Source organism: Atractosteus spatula, chromosome 14 (assembly GCF_055471065.1).
Source record: "Atractosteus spatula isolate fAtrSpa1 chromosome 14, fAtrSpa1.hap1, whole genome shotgun sequence".
In the NCBI taxonomy this organism is placed as follows: domain Eukaryota; kingdom Metazoa; phylum Chordata; class Actinopteri; order Semionotiformes; family Lepisosteidae; genus Atractosteus; species Atractosteus spatula.
Genome location: NC_142719.1, coordinates 6,970,187 through 6,987,580, shown reverse-complemented (window position 1 = coordinate 6,987,580; position 17,394 = coordinate 6,970,187). Strand labels below are relative to the sequence as shown.

Sequence of the window (17,394 nt, the reverse complement as noted above, 5' to 3'; positions counted from 1 at the left end):
GGCTTTAATGGCTGTAAAATCTGTTTACTATCAATAGATATTTTCTTTCATGCATAATTTGTAAGTATTGCCTTTTTGATTCAACAGCAAACATAAGAATAACACATTTTCAGATAGCTAAAGTGTACTTTTAGAAGAATCCCAGCATGCTTACAGAAAACTAGCAAGTAAAATCTGCCTTCTCTTAACTGTTCAGACAAAGGGCAAAAGTTTTGTTTCTCAGGCGAGCCTCTTTGTTCCAGCAGTCAAAATATTTACCAGCCACAATCCAACTAAAATACAGAACCAGGCCTCTGTACAGGATGTCCTGGAGACACTGTTTCAAATTATTTCCCAGAAAAAAACATGCAATATGTATCTGCTTCAGACAACACCGAAACTGCGGCTAAGAAGCCATTCTTTGGGTTAGAATTGGTATTTCTTATCCCTTAAAGCAAAGTTAACTTAAGACTTCAATGGATTTAAATGGAATTATTTTAAAAGCAAGACAGCCAAGTTCCCCAACAAAATCGACATAATCTTTAAAAAAAAAGATTATTGCTGCTAATATAAATTTTAAACATCCTGGACTTTAATACATTTTTTTAACCAACTCCCCCTTGCATTTAAATCAAGAACATCTAAAAAAACAAAGGCCCGTTTTATAAATGTACAATGTACATCCTGGAGCTACACAACACAGTACCTGGATTTGGAAAGCAACTCCGAAACAGAATGCACTGTGCCATAAGATCGCCCCCAGAACACTCCAGCCACGGCCGCAATACTAATTTCAGCAATCCAGGAGCGCACGGAGCACACACTGGAAAAGCTGAGCCGGAGACACAGAAATGGACCACGACTAATGAGGAGAGAGGAAACAGCACTGTACACGGTGGCACTCCACCCATCGCTTAACCAGCCTGGGGACCAGGGAGGAAGTGGGATTACACACTATATTGGAGATACTGATGTCCTGAAACCTTTCAGTGCAGTCAACTGTACAAGGAAAGATTTATCCTTCCAGTAAGATGTTCTATTTAATCCAAGCATATTTTGTTACCAAATTAATGTAAGAATCTTTACAGTCGCTTTAAAATTTCAGATCATGAAATGCATGAGGAGCATCTTTAAGAACAATGCATACAGCCGTGCGTAATCAAGAATTTTTCTTTCAATTGATGGTACCTTCAAAACCTTTTTCTGTTTTGTTGCTTAGCTTTTTGGTTATGCCAATCAAAGGGTTAGTGTATGGGATTTGCTGTCTGGTTTGACTTGACCTAACTGCAGCACTAGAAACGGCAAAAATAAAAATGTTCCCTACAAAATAGTATGTTTTCCAAAGAATTATATGAACGTACTATATCTACTGTGCCAATGAATTATGTACTCATTAGTGCAGAAGATTATGATGTGCACTTGTCCCTTGCCTTAAAAATGTAATTAGCTCAGTATACAGTACTCTCAGTATTTCAAGTAGGGAGCTGTGTCAGCATGCACAGGCTGCAAAGGAACAAGTAAAGGTTTATTCCATGCCGAAAAGAGAAGAAAAGAAACAACGTTTTGGCTGTGGAGCCTTCTTCAGGTATCAACCTCAGTATTACTGCAAACTCTCAGTATTACTTATTTCTAATCAAACAGAGCACTGAATCATCAATGCACGAACACTATGGCTTGTATTTAATAGCTACCCTATCGAAAATTACCCTACATCCTAATACAGTAGTTTACAATATGAATCGACAAGATAAATAAGATGCAAAACATTTCTAAGAACGCAGGTACACTTGGGAATGGTGTTGTAGGAAGCTGTAGTGAGATCATACTAAAAGGTTGCCGATATCTTTTTGGCTATAAGTAACACACCTTCCTTGGAGTGAAAATCACTTTGGAATGGCGAAAAACAGATATGAAAAGGCATGCCTTTTTGTTGCAAAAGTTCATAAACTGGGCGGTCCTAAATCAAGAAATAGTTGTACACAGTAACTGTTCTATGTTCATAGGAATTTATCACCAGTCAGGATTCAGTCTGAATTATACAATTATATGTGATTTTGTCATGAACAAAAATAATACATGTTACAGTCCATTCCAATTCATTCTGCCTCTGTCACTCTATTAACTTCTATCCAGCTTTGCTTTACAGATCTGAATTAATACAATATTCTTTGTCAAGTCTGATCCCAAAATGGTCTCACACCAAAAATAAAACACCATTGGGATCTAGCCAGAATCACACCTGTACAATTCAAATTAGCATGAAGAAGCTCCAATTCACAATGTTCTGCTTTAGAAAAAAATATCGCCAAAGGCAGAAAAAAAAAAGATGTCCTGTACCTGACAGGATTAGCAGCACAAAAATATATCAGCACACTCCACTGTATGTTTTTCACAGAAACACTTAAAATGCCCAAGCAAAAAAAAGAGAAAGCAAACCTAATCCAGTTTACTAGAACTGATGTAGCAACGGAAATGCAGAACTATTTTCAACTGAGTATGTCTCCACAATATTATCTGTATTCATTGCAAGAAAAGAATCTTCCCCAGTCCACTGTAGCAGTAACATGGAACAAAATCAAGAGAAGGATTAAGAAATCAATCACTGGAAATAAATTGTTTTGTGAAAAATGATAATAGGTTTAAATGAAACTTGATTTGAAATGAGGAAAAGCCCAGTCTCATAAAATATTGCTAAATTACACAGAGGGGATTTTACGAGATAGATTGCTTACACTTATCTCATTTAGCACTGCCATTCCTGTGCTGCTCTCAGATTCTCTGATTTCAGGCTTTTAAAAGACTAGGCTTAGTTGAGCACTCAGAACAAATATCTAAGGCACAGGCAACTATGATCAACATAAATGCAGCCCCTCTTGCTTGTAGATTTTCTAACACTCAGGTATGACTAGGTGATGCTGCTGCTGGGCTAGTCTTGCTGCACCAGCACTTACTATAGGCTGCTGGGCAGGTGCCACACATGTCAAAGACACTGACAAATCTGAGTTTTTGAACTCTTTAGCAGTGTGGTTTTTTATTTATTAAACCACTGCTTCAAACCTTCCACAGTTATTACCTCAATTCTTAATCGCATAGGTTGTTACCTCCTTCGCCCTGGACACGCCATTTAAGTTTCCTTGAGACTTCTTCAAATGAGTATATATATATAAAAAATTAAATTTAAAAGGGATAATCATCAACTTTGGTCTTTACTGACAATTCACATTAGAAATTCAAATTCATATTAATTAAAATGTGACTAGTTGAAACACATTTTGAGTACTACAATTTAAAACAGAAATCCCACCTCTAAGAGAGTATACTGTACTGTACTATGAATTTCATCTGCATTTAGTCTGGCTCATCCAGTTACGTTTGCATAACAAATGCGATACATTGTACAGTGTGGCATCCTGCACAGAGTAACTGCTCCTTTGCACGTGTTTACATGCGTGTCTGCAATATCCAAATGTTACGTTTTAAGATGACAGCCAGATGAATCAGCATTCTGCAGCGGACACATAAGGAACCACATAGGACACACAGGAACCTGATCCAGCCGAAGCCAGGGAATGACAAACAAAAACAGGAGCCTCTCAGGAGCGCGACCTCCCAAACAAATGCGTTCCTTAACTTTGTTTGAAGCCATTGTGTACGACATCTGGACACAAAATGAAAAGAAAAGGAGCTCTGTAAACAGGGTTTGGCTGTGTTGAGAAACAGCCGGGTATTGATGCAGGTAGCACACCTTTAATCATCTGAGGCATGAACCTAGTGCACAGCAACAAGTAATTAAATCCTGAAACTGAACACGAGATAACAAGCACCTCCTGCAATCCCTCCATTGTTACTGGGAGATAGATCTGCAGATCACACGGCAACACGAGTTAAACCACCAAATGCACAGTCAGCAGGACAGCTGCCCTGTCCTGGGATATTAAGATATTATACAAATAAAAGGCTTATGTGGGTAAGTACACCACAATGTAACGGTTTCAGCGACATCCCGTTTGCAGTATCATTACTGTGAGTTATAACACAGGGATGAGGGTATTACATAAACTAACCATAATTTAACAAAGTTCTTTACTAAAACGTAAATAGAAAGCACTGCAGAGCATTGTGAAATCAAACGAGCGGTAAATCTCATTTTCAGTACTTGCTGCACAAAAATTAAGTTATGTCAGCCGCTCAGTCAGAGGTTCCTTGGATTCTGGGAGAAAGATTCTGTGACCGAGCAGCCGATGCCTAGAGCCGATTTTGCAGAATTAAGAGCAGCACGCAGCAGGGCTCGCACTCTGCGTTTCTAGCTCTCCGGACAAACAAGCTCCAAGTACAACATGAGACGGGAGGGCGAAATTGCACAATCGCCGCATTCCAACTGCACATTCCCCCCCACACCTGCTGTTCTTCCTTAGCTCGGACTGCTTCGCGAAAAACTTTCAGGGGCTTACCGGAGTTCAAGCCTGGATCCTCGGCTGCCGACTCCACATCGATAGCCTGTCCCATGCTACTTCTCCCTTCCCCTGTGCTCTCAAAAGAGAGGGGGGGAGGGAGGGGAATATAAATAAAAAAGCCTCACACAGCTTCCAGTGCAGGGCTGCTGTAACTTAAGACGGGCTTCTCTTGCTTGGTCTCTCTCTCTCTCCTTGTGTTTTTCTCTCTCTCCCTCCCTTCCAGGATCTCTGACTTCATAAATAAAGTAGCATGCCAGCAGCATTAACAGATGGATGCTTATCATTCCTGTGTGGAGATTGCTGAGGGTCAAAGGTCTCCCCCAGGGGAGGAGGCAGGGAAGGTTACTTGCACCAGATGAGCCCACTATCTGCTGGTGTGTCTGCGGAGCAGCCAACACATGGTTTTCCTCCACCTGTGCTGTCAATACTACGACCCATGGAGCTGCGGCAAAACACTGCACAAAGCAGGAGGGACGTTCCAGGGAGCAGCCACTCGAGACTGAAAACGTGAGTCAGGCCAAGGTGGAGTCAAGCCCGAAGAAAGAGGAAATGACATCACAGAGGTGTCCGGTACATGCCGATACCCTGTGTTTGTTTTTCTGCAATACTGCTGTATTTAGTATTTATAATATCTTCTTTAATCTTAACATACAACTAAAAAAAACAAACCCGTCTCAAATACAGGTGGTACACGAACGAGGATGTGTCTAGGTCTGGGATTTTTAAGCAATATCACGTCATGTTCTTAAATTTTCTTATATGAAGAAACACGAGATGGCTCTCATTATACACTGTTTAATTACTGAGGAAAACAATCATCACAATTAAAAATATTCAAAGTTTAACCACTGGATGCACTTCAGAGAAATCAACAAAAACCCAGATAGAAAAACAAAATTCTGTTTGATGTCAACAAAGGCATTGAGTGCAGCTAAAACAAATAAAAACAAGATGAGGTTGGGAATGGAGACGAAGCCAAAACAAAACATTTTGTATATCATGCCTTCGTAAGAGATAAAATTCATAGTTCCGCTCTTCTCTGCAAAACAACCAGCTCTCTAAAATACGAAAGGTTGAATGAGGAGAGACTAGGTCCGGAAGAAATGGGACACATTCAAACAGATACAGCAGAACATTTCTTAACAAAAGGTCTTGAGCTCACTGTGAACTGCTCTGATAAGACTGTAGAAACGTATTTCCATTGAAGCAAGAAAAAAAGAACAAATATATATATATATTTTTGTCCAGTTATTGGATCTAAATCTCAAGAATTATAAACATTTATACCTGTGAATCTCCCTAAAAACTATTAATACATTCACACCCTGTGCTTTTGTAGAAAAATCTTGAACGGAAATATGAGCCACAGCAATTTAGGTGCTGTGGCTGTTGTGGTCATAATCAAGTGAAAGACTCCTTGAAAACAAATACAAAACAAAGTACTGGACAAACAACAAGACAAGGAAGACCTTAAAGGAATATGTCGAGGAAAAAAAAAATACAGTGGAAGAGTACAGGAAAAAGGCCACAAAAATATTTTCATTTTGGAGGAAAAAAAACAAGCAAACATAACCACATAAAAATAAGCAGAACAGACCACAAGCTAAGCAAATGAGGTCACCAGAGCACGGTTTGTACGGAACAGTGCAATACCTGCTGGTCCTGCAGCACCTGGTATTGGAGTACTGTAAACACCGGGACTGTAAATTCCTCTGTGTGGAATGCGGCTGTTATCTCGATTGATACCCCTCCCTGCTTGGCTACAGAGCTGTTCCCAGATTGCTGTGTATACTCATACTCGGGCAGTGTGGCCTTGTTACTGGGTCATGCGTCACTCGGGACTTTAACTTCAGAGCTGGAATCATCAAGGGTAAAGAGGGAGGGGAATAGAAATAAAACCCTCACGTCTCTTCCAGCTCCACACTCCCTTTAGGTAAAGGGACAGTTAGGTAAAGGTCTTACAGCAGCACACAAAATACCCTTATAACAAGCTGGTGAAGAAGAGAGCAAACAAAGAACTGACTCATGAACTGGTAGTGTGATGCTACTGTGTGATAACCTCCGATATTACTATCCCTCCTGTTCTTTATGTCAAACACGTGAGAATAACGGCTCTGATCAGTACGATTTTCAGCATACTACAATAAATATAAACACGTTAAAGGATAAACACTCTCAAGTGAAGTCAGTCCCACTGCTCTTCTCTATGTTCACAATTAGCCAAAACAGCTTTGCTGTCAAGAGCACGTATTATCTCATCACAATATTATCACTTTACATACTACTGATGTGGTGGGGTTCAGAAGAATCATAACCAATGAGAATACATCTGTCAATATCTTCTAGGACAAAAACGTTCCATTGATATTATGCTAGATGCTTTTCCTGTAATTTCTCATGAAAGAAAAACACACAGTACCAGACAGCACAAACACTTCTTGCAGTCCTTTCGTATACACACTTTGTACACACAAATAGGAGGCACGTTTTTACACAGAGGGCATGAAAGGCACAGACAAATGTGCCAAGTTGTTGAAGAAACTTCCCTAGGATCCTTCCAGAAGGAGCTAGATGACGTCTTTGGTGAAGTAAACTAGTAGCAAGGCAATGATTAAGATTGTAAGCACACAAGCCTCCAGACCATGAGTGCCAACACAGCAGATAGCAGACAATGAATACAAGGGCGTCCAATTATTAACCACAACACTCCACTTGTGAGCGGTTCTACAGCAGGGTGTTCAGGCTAACTACTATCCCCCTCTAGGGCCCACAGAGTGTTATGACATCCCTTTCACTGGGGCAACATTTTCAATAAACCCTTGCGAAACGGAATTCATAACTCTAGAGAGTAGACTGCAGCAGAACAGTTTTGTACTACCACTTGTGCGTTTATGACCCATATTTTGTTTTACAAGACAGATATTAGAGCAGTCGTCTCCTGAATGGCCACAATATTAATCAGGCAAGCGAAGAGGTCAGTGTACATACAAGCCAGAGCAGTGAGAGAGGATTAAACCCCACATTAGTGTCCTTAATCAAGAGGAATAATTCAAAAATCAAAATGATTAAGAGAATTAATTAAATGCTTTAAACCTAAATTAAAACCATGTCAAGCATACCATTTTCTAAATATCCGTCCAACCATCCACTTTCTAACCTCTTTATCCAGTACAGGGAGGGTCACGAGGGAGCCGGTGGCAGGTGCAAGGCAGGATACACCCTGGATGCGATGCCAGTCTATCACACAGACACGGACACAAACGCACCCTCATCCCAAGGCCAATTAACCTACCAGCATGTGTTCGGACTGTGGGAGTACTCCAGCACACCATGATGAAACCCACACGATCCTGAGGACAACACCCCAGGCTCGGGATTGATCATAGGGCCCCGGCGCTGTGAGGCAGTAATGCTCACCACTGCTCTGCCATGCCACCCACATTTGCTAAACATCTTATAAATCACCACTGGAAACAATGTGAGAAAAATATACCACATAAACAGGATCATCTACATATCCTATTTTGCACGTCGTACTACTCCACAGAACTCCTCATGTATGCTTTATTATAGTAATGCTCTACTGGGGCATGTGGTTGTCCAGTCAGGTAGGCATCAACCCTTTTTGAAATCAGAAAACAAAAAAATAGATGGTGGTTCAGTGAATGTATACACTATTGGCGGTCTTCTAAACAGATAGGCTACTTCACAGTGTAGGATATTGCCACACTTAGCTCAGTTTATTGTAACCAATTAAAGAGATTGCTGATTTAAAAAAAAAATCAAAGAGCAATGGGCTTGATGACACTTCTTATCCGACATCAGGTCAGAAGCTAAATGAGGCTTTCTTCTTCAGCTTAGCCTGACATCACCACATAATCCTGCAGGCCGGGCTGGCAAAGGGCCAAGAGGCATTGGTAGCAGGTGAGCATTTCAGCCTGAGCTGGGAGACAAAGTTCCCGGTGGGACTTCACAGACACCACTCTTGTTTTTGATTGTTAGCAGCTTCCAGCTGAAGACAAATAATCAGGGAGCCTCAGCTGAAACTCTCCAGAACAGAAAATGCTGCTCTAGCAATCAGGCTTTCAGAGAGCAAATCCCCAAGGAGTCTTTCTTGTACATCACAAGCTAATGCAACATAAATTAGCCATTTGTGTGTGGACTGTAAAGCTACTATACCCGTGACTGCTTTTAAAGAACCATATTTATCCTTTCTCACTGGTCACAGAAAGTATGCATTAAGCACAGTAATAACACATCACATGATTGCTACAATTTCTGCATCATGTTTCCTCTTCTGGGACAACCACTGCCACCATTCAGTGAAGGAAGTGAAACCCCTGGCTGCACAGTTTCAGTCTTTCAGACACATCTGCCACTGCTATCACCAAGCACAGGCGTCTCCAAAGGACGTTGCTCTTGGTTATGCATCTCTAAATTTAAAGTAAATTTCCTTCCACTGTGATATTTCCCTAGTGGCGAGTTTTTAAAAAGGAGCTATTTAAAAAGAGTTTCGGCACTTTCTGATCTAATTCAGGAAAACCCCAGCGGAAAGGATTTATAGTGCCTAAGCTCACATAGCTAACATGGCAGCACTATCTTCCTTTTTACTTCATTGGGTTTTAGGTTACACGCACACCCCAATTTCCCTACATCACAGATTTTACACCTCAGGTAAGATATTTTGTTTCTTTTGGTAAGAACCTGTTGACAACTACCTTCAACTGTCAGTTTAAAGATAGCAATTCTTTTCCAGGAAAAGTCTGCTGAATATTAAATAGAGGAGACAAAGGGCTCAGGTTAAAATGAATCTCTATTCCTTTTTTTAAAGAAACTTTGATTTTTTTTGTTACTCCTTACCAGTTGAGAACAACTCATTTTTAATCAGATTAGATTTACTGCTGCATTTTTGCATTAGTAAAAATGTGACGAGGACAAAGCATACTTAACACCGAATTGTGCATTGATGGAACTGTCTGAAATTTTCCCGCCATGAGTCCTATAGCATCTACAGGACAGTCACTACTGATGACACTCTACACCGGAGGAGCTGTTGTTGTGCCTGGAGGCCAGGCATGTATCAGATTAAATAAACCCCTCCAGCACTAACTGGTTGGGCACAGCTGGGCAGTCTAGACTCGAAGCAGTGAAAATGCTTCTTTAACCCTACTTTGAACAAGCAGGATGACCTCACCTGGATCTACACGGGTCCATTAAAATCTCCCCATTCTTCTAGGAATCACTTTTCCACGGCCAGCTTATATAAAAAGTATAGTTGAGTTCAAACTGTCATGCTTCACTGAGCTAAGAATGGCCTGGCCAAATTTAAAAGAAGGCTCCGCCATTGAATAATAACACCCATTAAAATACAGTTATTTTACTTCAGTTTATTTAACATTGGTTCCAGTTGTAAATGGGAGGCACTAAGATCCTAAAACAACAAAACCAATAAAACCCCCACCGATCAGATTTACCACGTGTTTGGACAAAATTGCATCAGGTATACCTGTGTGTGAGTGTTTTAATTAAGTGTTTTAATAAAGAAATTGGTATTGTTCAACAACAGTTATTACACTTAATAAATAAATGTTTGTTTTTTTTTCCAGAAATAAAATGCTAAAACTTCGGCTATGTCTGTAAAGAGATCTTCTAAATCAACAATGAAAATAGAGTATTGATATATACAAGAAAGCCCAAATTCACAGAGATGAAAAATATATCCGAAGGTTCTCAATTTTATTATAAATGTTAAAAGAACTGAAACTTGACAATTTTAAACATTGCAATTTTAAATTGGGGAAGAATGAAGTGCAGGAAAGAACAGTTTAAATACTCAGTACTGTTAATACTTTCATTTCTATATCCGCCTGCTTATAAATCACCATCTTGAACGGCATTACTGTCCCAGCAATATATATAAAAAAAAGAGCCTATGTTATTTTTACTTAGCTATAGCAGAGCGATGAATAATTAGTTATTTAATCTGGGTCAGCCCTGTTTCCTCCTACAGACCAGCTATGTCCCTTAATGACCTGACATCTGCAGCAAGGTTGTGCTCTCTGAGGGACCCTGGCTCAATGTTTTCACTGCAACAGACACCTGCCATAAATAGCTGAAATCAAATGATTGCACTTGTAAAACGTTACAGAACCATACTGGAGATGGGAGACTCTAAAACCTTACTTTCTAGTAATGTGTTTTAACTAGTAAAAGTTATGATCCGATAACCCTTTTCAATACATCTCTGCATTGCACAGCTACCTTTTGTTGTTCTTAGTATGTTGCTGGAGACAAGGCTTTTAAATCTACAAGAGCTAAATAATGTGCATTAGATATCGCTAAAAGGAGAAATCAAGTGAGCAGCTAGTTTGTTTCAATCTTGCTTTGTTTCCTTATTAAACTCAGCAACAAAGGTAGCTCCTATATTCCACTGCATGTGTCTGATAATTTACATTTAAATTTATAGAGCAGCTTCCTTTATTGCTGCTATGTACTGCATTCTGCTAAAAAACAGGGCAAACAAACTTTTTATACAATTCAAATGTCACCGTTTGATATTAATTATGAACATTATATAACTGGCTGTTCAGGCAATATTAGACATCTAAACATTCCTGTAAAATCTATATTTACCTTTTATTTCTTTATTTCTGTGTTCATATGTTGTACCGTTTTAGAATAGCACTTTTTGTGTTCAAGCTCAGGAAAAAAGCTTTTGTGGTGAAAACACAAAACAAGAGATAGTGAGCAGAAGTAAGAATCACTTACCACGATTTTCCATTACAATATCTGCAAAAGTAACGGCAGGCAGCTCCTAGGAAAAAAAAAAACACCAATAAACAAACAATAGCAGTATTTCCACAGAGAAACTAAGCCAATCACATAAACAGTGAAGTACATTAAATGGAAATTCTCGGAATTTATATGAATTTCCTTGGCTAGAATGTCAAGCTCTGTGTGATAAAACGGCCGCTGATCATCAAAGCTAACCATAAAAACAGAATCCTCTAACTCTTTCAAATTGTAAATATTTTAGAATTTGGCTACAATTTGATATTTACTAAAATAACACTTATGCCATGAACGAGAAGGGTCTACTTTGCTGCAGATACATCCCCCTGAGTTTATTTAAAACCACCTTCATTAAGGTCTTAACCCACATCTTAACCCACTGATCTTAGTTTTTTGGTTTGCTGGGTCTTGATTAAGAGAGCGAGTGGCAGAAGTAATCCAGTGCTTGGGCCGCAGTCCAGCTCCAAGATTCCACCACAGTTCTGCAAAGAAGGTAAAGAACTGAGCTGTTCTAAGAGAGAGATCACTTTATTGGCCATATACAATTTCTTGCATTAGGAATTCGTCTTTTCGCATACCCCAGCTTGCTCTCTGTGAGACACAGACACATACAGACGGGGAGAGAAGCTTGGGGTCAGAGCGCAGGGTCAGCTATTGTACAGCGCCCCTGGAGAAGTTGGGGTTAAGGGCCTTGCTCGGGGGCCCAATGGAGTAGGATTCCTCTGCCGGCCGTGGGATTTGAACCGGCAACCTTCCAGCCACAGACGCAGACCCTTAGCCACAATGCTTCCGCTCCGCCCCAGAATTAATCTAATGATTGTTTTGACTTGACACTTTAAAATGTTTTTAAGCTTCCAACTTTTGAACTTATTATACTGAGTGATTTTAGGTCAATCAAGGGCAAGACCTCCCAGTTAAATATATTATGATTCCATATTGAAACACAATAAAAATGTTCAAAGTGTCAAAGTCAAAACAAAATTCTACAGATCCACCTAAATGAATTAGAAACATGAAACAGAAAAGAACCGATTCATCCCCTTTTACTATGACACACCTAAACAGGCTCTGGTGCAACCAAATTTCTTTAGAAGTCTAAAAAAGAAGAAATCTTTAGTCTACCTGTGTGCAATTAGGGTGCCATTTGGAGTGATTCTAAGAATCTAAAAAAATAGATGGATGATGTCAGTAACCCTACAGATGGTTGTGTACTGGAAGCAAGGCTAGTTTTTTTTTGTCAAAATGCATGCAAAATAAGCATTTTGTATCTGTATAGAAGTAGACTAAAATTTAAACTCGGCTCCAGAGTGAATTTTTATGACTACAGATAGTTCTTGGCTTACGTGCTCTTAATTCACAATAAGTCAAAGAATTTTGTAGTTTGTACCAGGTGGTTATATTAGATTAAAATTAATAAAATCAATCTGTTACATTTTGTTTAAAACTGATAAAATACATTTTAATCTATGAAGAAATGTATACATTGAAATTGCTACAGTGAAAAATAAAATTTAAAAGGCTCACTAAGAACACAAGGATTAAAGACAGCTGCCCAGTTGAGATGCATCTATGGGCACATAATTCCTGCTTTTCCACACTGTTTCCCATCCAGCGACTACAACAGTCTTCCCTTTATTTAACCATGAAAACTTCTTGCATGAGCAGAAGTGTGGAACTGTTTTAATTTGGGAGTTTCACTCTCTGGTTGAGAGTGAACCTGAAACGCATGCAGTCTCATAGGAAATCAGTTGTTAATTTCTTTTTTTTTTTACGCAGCATTTTTCAGGAACACATCGAGACCTGTACTCCTTCTGAGGTGGAAAAAACTATCACATTCTAATTGCTTAGGTGCCTAGTAGCGACGGTTTAGAGAAATCACCATAAGCAAGAGGAGACTTGCTAGAAAAGGGAAAAGATTTACCATGCTTTAACTTTTTAATAATAATTGGCATTTTCAGTCCTATAAACTTCCATCACGTATTCATGCTGCACAATAAGAAACTCATACTTTTATCTAGATCAGTGGTTCTCAGTTCTGGTCCTGGGGGATCCCAGTGTCTGCTTTTGTTCCAACCGAGTTCTTAATCACAGGCTAATTTTATTTCACTTTTCTTTTTAAGACCTCAAATTTGCTTTCAGCTCTTAAAAAGATGAATGAGATTTGTAATGGGTTGCACCTTGTACTAATGAGTAAGTTTCAGGACTGGTCTTATTCAGGTGTGGGAGCTGAAAAACCACCAACTGGATATTGACAGCAGAAAAAAACAAGACTCCCCTCGGTTTATTCATCATTAATTGATCTACAGCTCTTTAATCAGATATAAGGGAGCAAATTCCTATTTTTCAAGTTAAAAGAGAAACCACATGATGGGCAAGATGAAGTTGTTGGAAATGAAACCAAGTCAGCTACAGGCATCAATTAAACCCTGTTGATTAAGGGCCGAGTTTGGGGGAAAAACAGCAGACAAAGGGGTTCTCCAAGACCAGGTTTATCTACTCCTCTATATGTAAATAATTTTTAGGCAAATGGATGAGGCAATTGACAGAAAACTCTAAAGGTCACTCACCATTTCTGTTTATACATAAATAACCAGCTGGTCAGTTTAGGACACTTATACTGCAGTCTTTTCCATTGCAAATGTTTCCTCATTTCCTGAAGGCAGGGATACGTGAACTTACGAGCCTCCCTGCCATACAAGCCAGACCCAGCAAGATAATGTTTTGTTCGATTTACTAATACATAATGGCTTTACTGAAGAATGTAATAAAAATACATTGAAAAAATGGGAATGTACTGAGCATCTAAGGAAATGCATCACTTGCAATTTTTAACAAATGACGCAGATGCAGTGATATTTTTTACAGACATGACAAATTCATGATGACAATTAACATTTGGCTTTGAAAAAGGTGATTAACTGTGGGTCTACTGTGGGGAAAAAAAAAAAAACTTTTTGCAGGATGGAAGCTGCCCGTTTCATTTCAAGCCAGGAAAAAGCACAAGCCTGTTCATGGGTTTCTGAGTCCTAGTTGTCAAACGTCAACCCAGCTCATTCCACAAGTGTTCAACAGGCCTCATGTCTGGCAAGTAAAGCATCCATAACAGTACTGTCCATTGTCATCTCCCAGGACAGCGGGTGCTACTGTACATCAAGACTTGCGCGGTCATGGAATACTGTCACGCCACGAAGAGACTACAGGAAGGATAGCAAGTCAGGACCCAGTTAATGATCAGTGCAGCACTTTGTAGTCAGGTTGCCAATAATTACCTTGATTGCAGTTCTACAGTAACTATACACTAATGCTCTCCCCCACAGGCAGTCACACTTGGATTACCCCATCGATTGCTGTGTTCCACAGAATTAGCCCAATCTAATTCGATCTATATGTCCGCACCACACTCTTCAAGCTGGTCGACACCAAACCTTGATTCATCACTAAAGAGGACTTGGCTCCATTGCTGGCTTGTCCACCCGAGGCACGTTTGTCTCAAATATACCCTAGCACAAAGCTGGTGTTCTCTGGATAAACAGAGAGTGCTGGTTCCTTGCATTTTTCTTTTCTGATTTTCAGCAGGAATGGCATTCAACAGGGGAAATAACCTCCTCACCTAAACCCTCTTGCTAATGAATTGATTTAATACCCTTTAGGCAAAGTAACTCAAGGGTATCACGGTCAGTCATGAAACATCAAACCAGGCATTTGAATCGATATCCAAGATTTGCATGGTTTTCTTTTTTTTTTAAATCACACATGCCTGCATAGAGCATTACGCGGCTCCCGATGAGCAATGTGCATTCCTTGTATTAACCTACCAGTTCACAAAACAGGCCCCTTTCCACTCCTAATTGATAGGTGCTCCTAGAAAAAGAACGAAATAAACAGAGATAGTGTCCTATGAAGTAGGAGAAAATGCTGTTTTTATGGAGGAAACAAATGGCACTGAAGGAGGACAGACAGGGCACATCTTTCACATGTGACTTTGAAGAACAAAAAGGGAAATCCATATGTATTTCTAAAGAGTAGCACTAACTGTATATAAAATTGTAATTTATGTATATTAAAACTAATATACATTTTTTTTTATTCTTACACGAAATACAGCTATTTACACTTTTCAGTTTAGACTGTAATTTTTGTTTTATGATGATATGGCAGAAGGTCAGCCCTTTAATAATAATAATAATAATGTATTTTATTAACTATTTGAAATTACTGTACTTAAACAAAACAGATCTTCAACTCGTTGTATTGTACGTTTGAAAGAGACGTAATGGCAATGCCTCAGGAACTGAAAGATGCCTTATTTTTGCACAATTTGCTCATCATGACAGCGACTATAAATAAATAACATTGATCTTTTGAGACTGTGAAACTGATCTTCTAGAAACACCTACCCACCAGAGGATGCAAAATAAAACTGCATCATGTACTTAAAATTAGTAACAAATCACATTTGCTTTTTTTTGCTAGAATGTCACGAGTAAAAACCTTCTCGTCTGGCTACAATGAGATCTTTTTTATCTGGTAAATATCTGGTAAAAGTCTCAAGAATTTGCTTCAAGTAATTTTAAGTCTTTGTAGAATGTTGCTCTAAGCAAATTCTTCTGATCAAATATGAATATAATATTAAGCCAGAAGAAACACAAGCTTCTGCAGAAATTAATTTTAATAGAATAGCGATAAGGACTAATTAAAAAGGCAGTTCCTATTTCAGTCAGTCGTGTTCTGCTTCCCCAGGTTTCTATGACTTCTTCTTGTCCTATGAACAGGAAGAACTGCATCCTATTATATATAGTTGACAGGCTTAGATTTTTTTTATAATTCCCCACACCGTCACAAAACGCACTACCGCACAATCACTATTTTATTAATCGATAATTCTGCAGCAGCTCTTATTTTTTAACAATTACCCACGTACTCTAGAGCTGCCTCAGTCAGGACTATTATTGTGGGAATATGGCACCACATGTAGCTTAGTCATTTTTGCATAAGGACCAGAAAAAAAACAGTATACAGCTTTTTTTAGAGGAAGGAAAAACTGCAAGCCCGTAAAAATTACAGTATTTACCTAGTGACCTACTCAGAAACTCTTATATGGAACATTACAGGTTCATACAATGAACTCGGTACTGAACAGAGGAAAAAAATAAATACACTTAACAGGTTATAAGAGCTCTCAACTAAAAAAAATCATCTTAGCAATATAACTGCATTGATTTCTCACACAAACTACAGCTTGACTTCACACAAGGGTATGAGACGGTTAATTCTGGCACTAGAGGGACAGGGTGCCTGACAGCCAAGCCTCTGCTCATTCTGATCAGGTGAGTCAGAGTCCACGTGACACAAACAAAGCAAAACTTCAGATGGGGACACAGGGGAGGTGTAGCTGCAGGAGGAAAAGGAACGGCAGTAACTCACAGTTTCTGTCTGCACTCTGAGGGCTAGCAGATTTCCTCAATCCCTGTCAGTTTTGTCAACAGTGCGTACTCTCGATTGCTTCAGTCTAGATAAATTACTCAGCAATGCCAGTAAAACGCATTGTATAAGAACGCATTGCTGTAAGACAGTTTACACTACACATAACGTCATTTAATACTCATCAGGGCTTTTAATTTGTGGGGAAAAAAACCCCAAAATGCAGCTGTTTCAACTTCTCTGTTGCTTTCACATTGAAATAACATGCCTTGCCCAGTAAGTGGAAGATATTGAACTCGTTAAGTCAGATCAATGAAGTACACGTTCCTCTTCTTTCTTCCTCTACTGCTAGCCCAGGAGCTGCATGTTCCACAAACGGCACCAAGTCAAAAACATGCTGGTGAAGAAAGGGTTAAAAGGAACTAATTTCTCTCATTTTCATCTCACATTTAATTGTAATCTAGACGTTACACAACTACAGGGAGCGTGGGCGCAGTGTGTGGCAGGGGGTCCTCTCTCTTCTTGATTTAACACCATTTGCACTCGGATACTAAAACCATTTTCACGAGCAGATTTCCATTTCAATATTTAATGACTGGAGCCGTCTGCAGTCCTGCTTGTAAATACTGCAAATAACTGCATAACCTGTCAGGATAACTTAACATCCTTTGGTTCTTTATTTCTAATTAACTGTTTTAATACTAACATCCTTTCTGTTTCTGTTAATAAAGTCAATGTTAGGTCAACC

The 17,394-nt window shown here is 39.2% G+C and overlaps 1 protein-coding gene across 14 annotated transcripts in view; it reads right to left on the bottom strand.

Moving 5' to 3' along the window:
* Nucleotides 1-17,394, bottom strand: part of phactr4b (phosphatase and actin regulator 4b) — a 48,243-nt gene that overhangs the window by 19,986 nt on the left and 10,863 nt on the right. For 9 of the 14 annotated variants that reach the window (XM_088933277.1, XM_088933283.1, XM_088933279.1 and 6 more), the window contains one exon: nucleotides 11,202-11,247. In XM_088933277.1, coding sequence (XP_088789403.1) covers nucleotides 11,202-11,214 — 13 coding nt within the window. In that variant the 5' untranslated portion in view covers nucleotides 11,215-11,247. Of the gene's footprint in view, nucleotides 1-4,430; nucleotides 4,874-11,201; nucleotides 11,248-12,347; nucleotides 12,391-15,040; nucleotides 15,087-17,394 lie in introns of those variants that run through there. The other 5 variants (XM_088933280.1, XM_088933286.1, XM_088933274.1 and 2 more) reach the window with 4 other exon arrangements.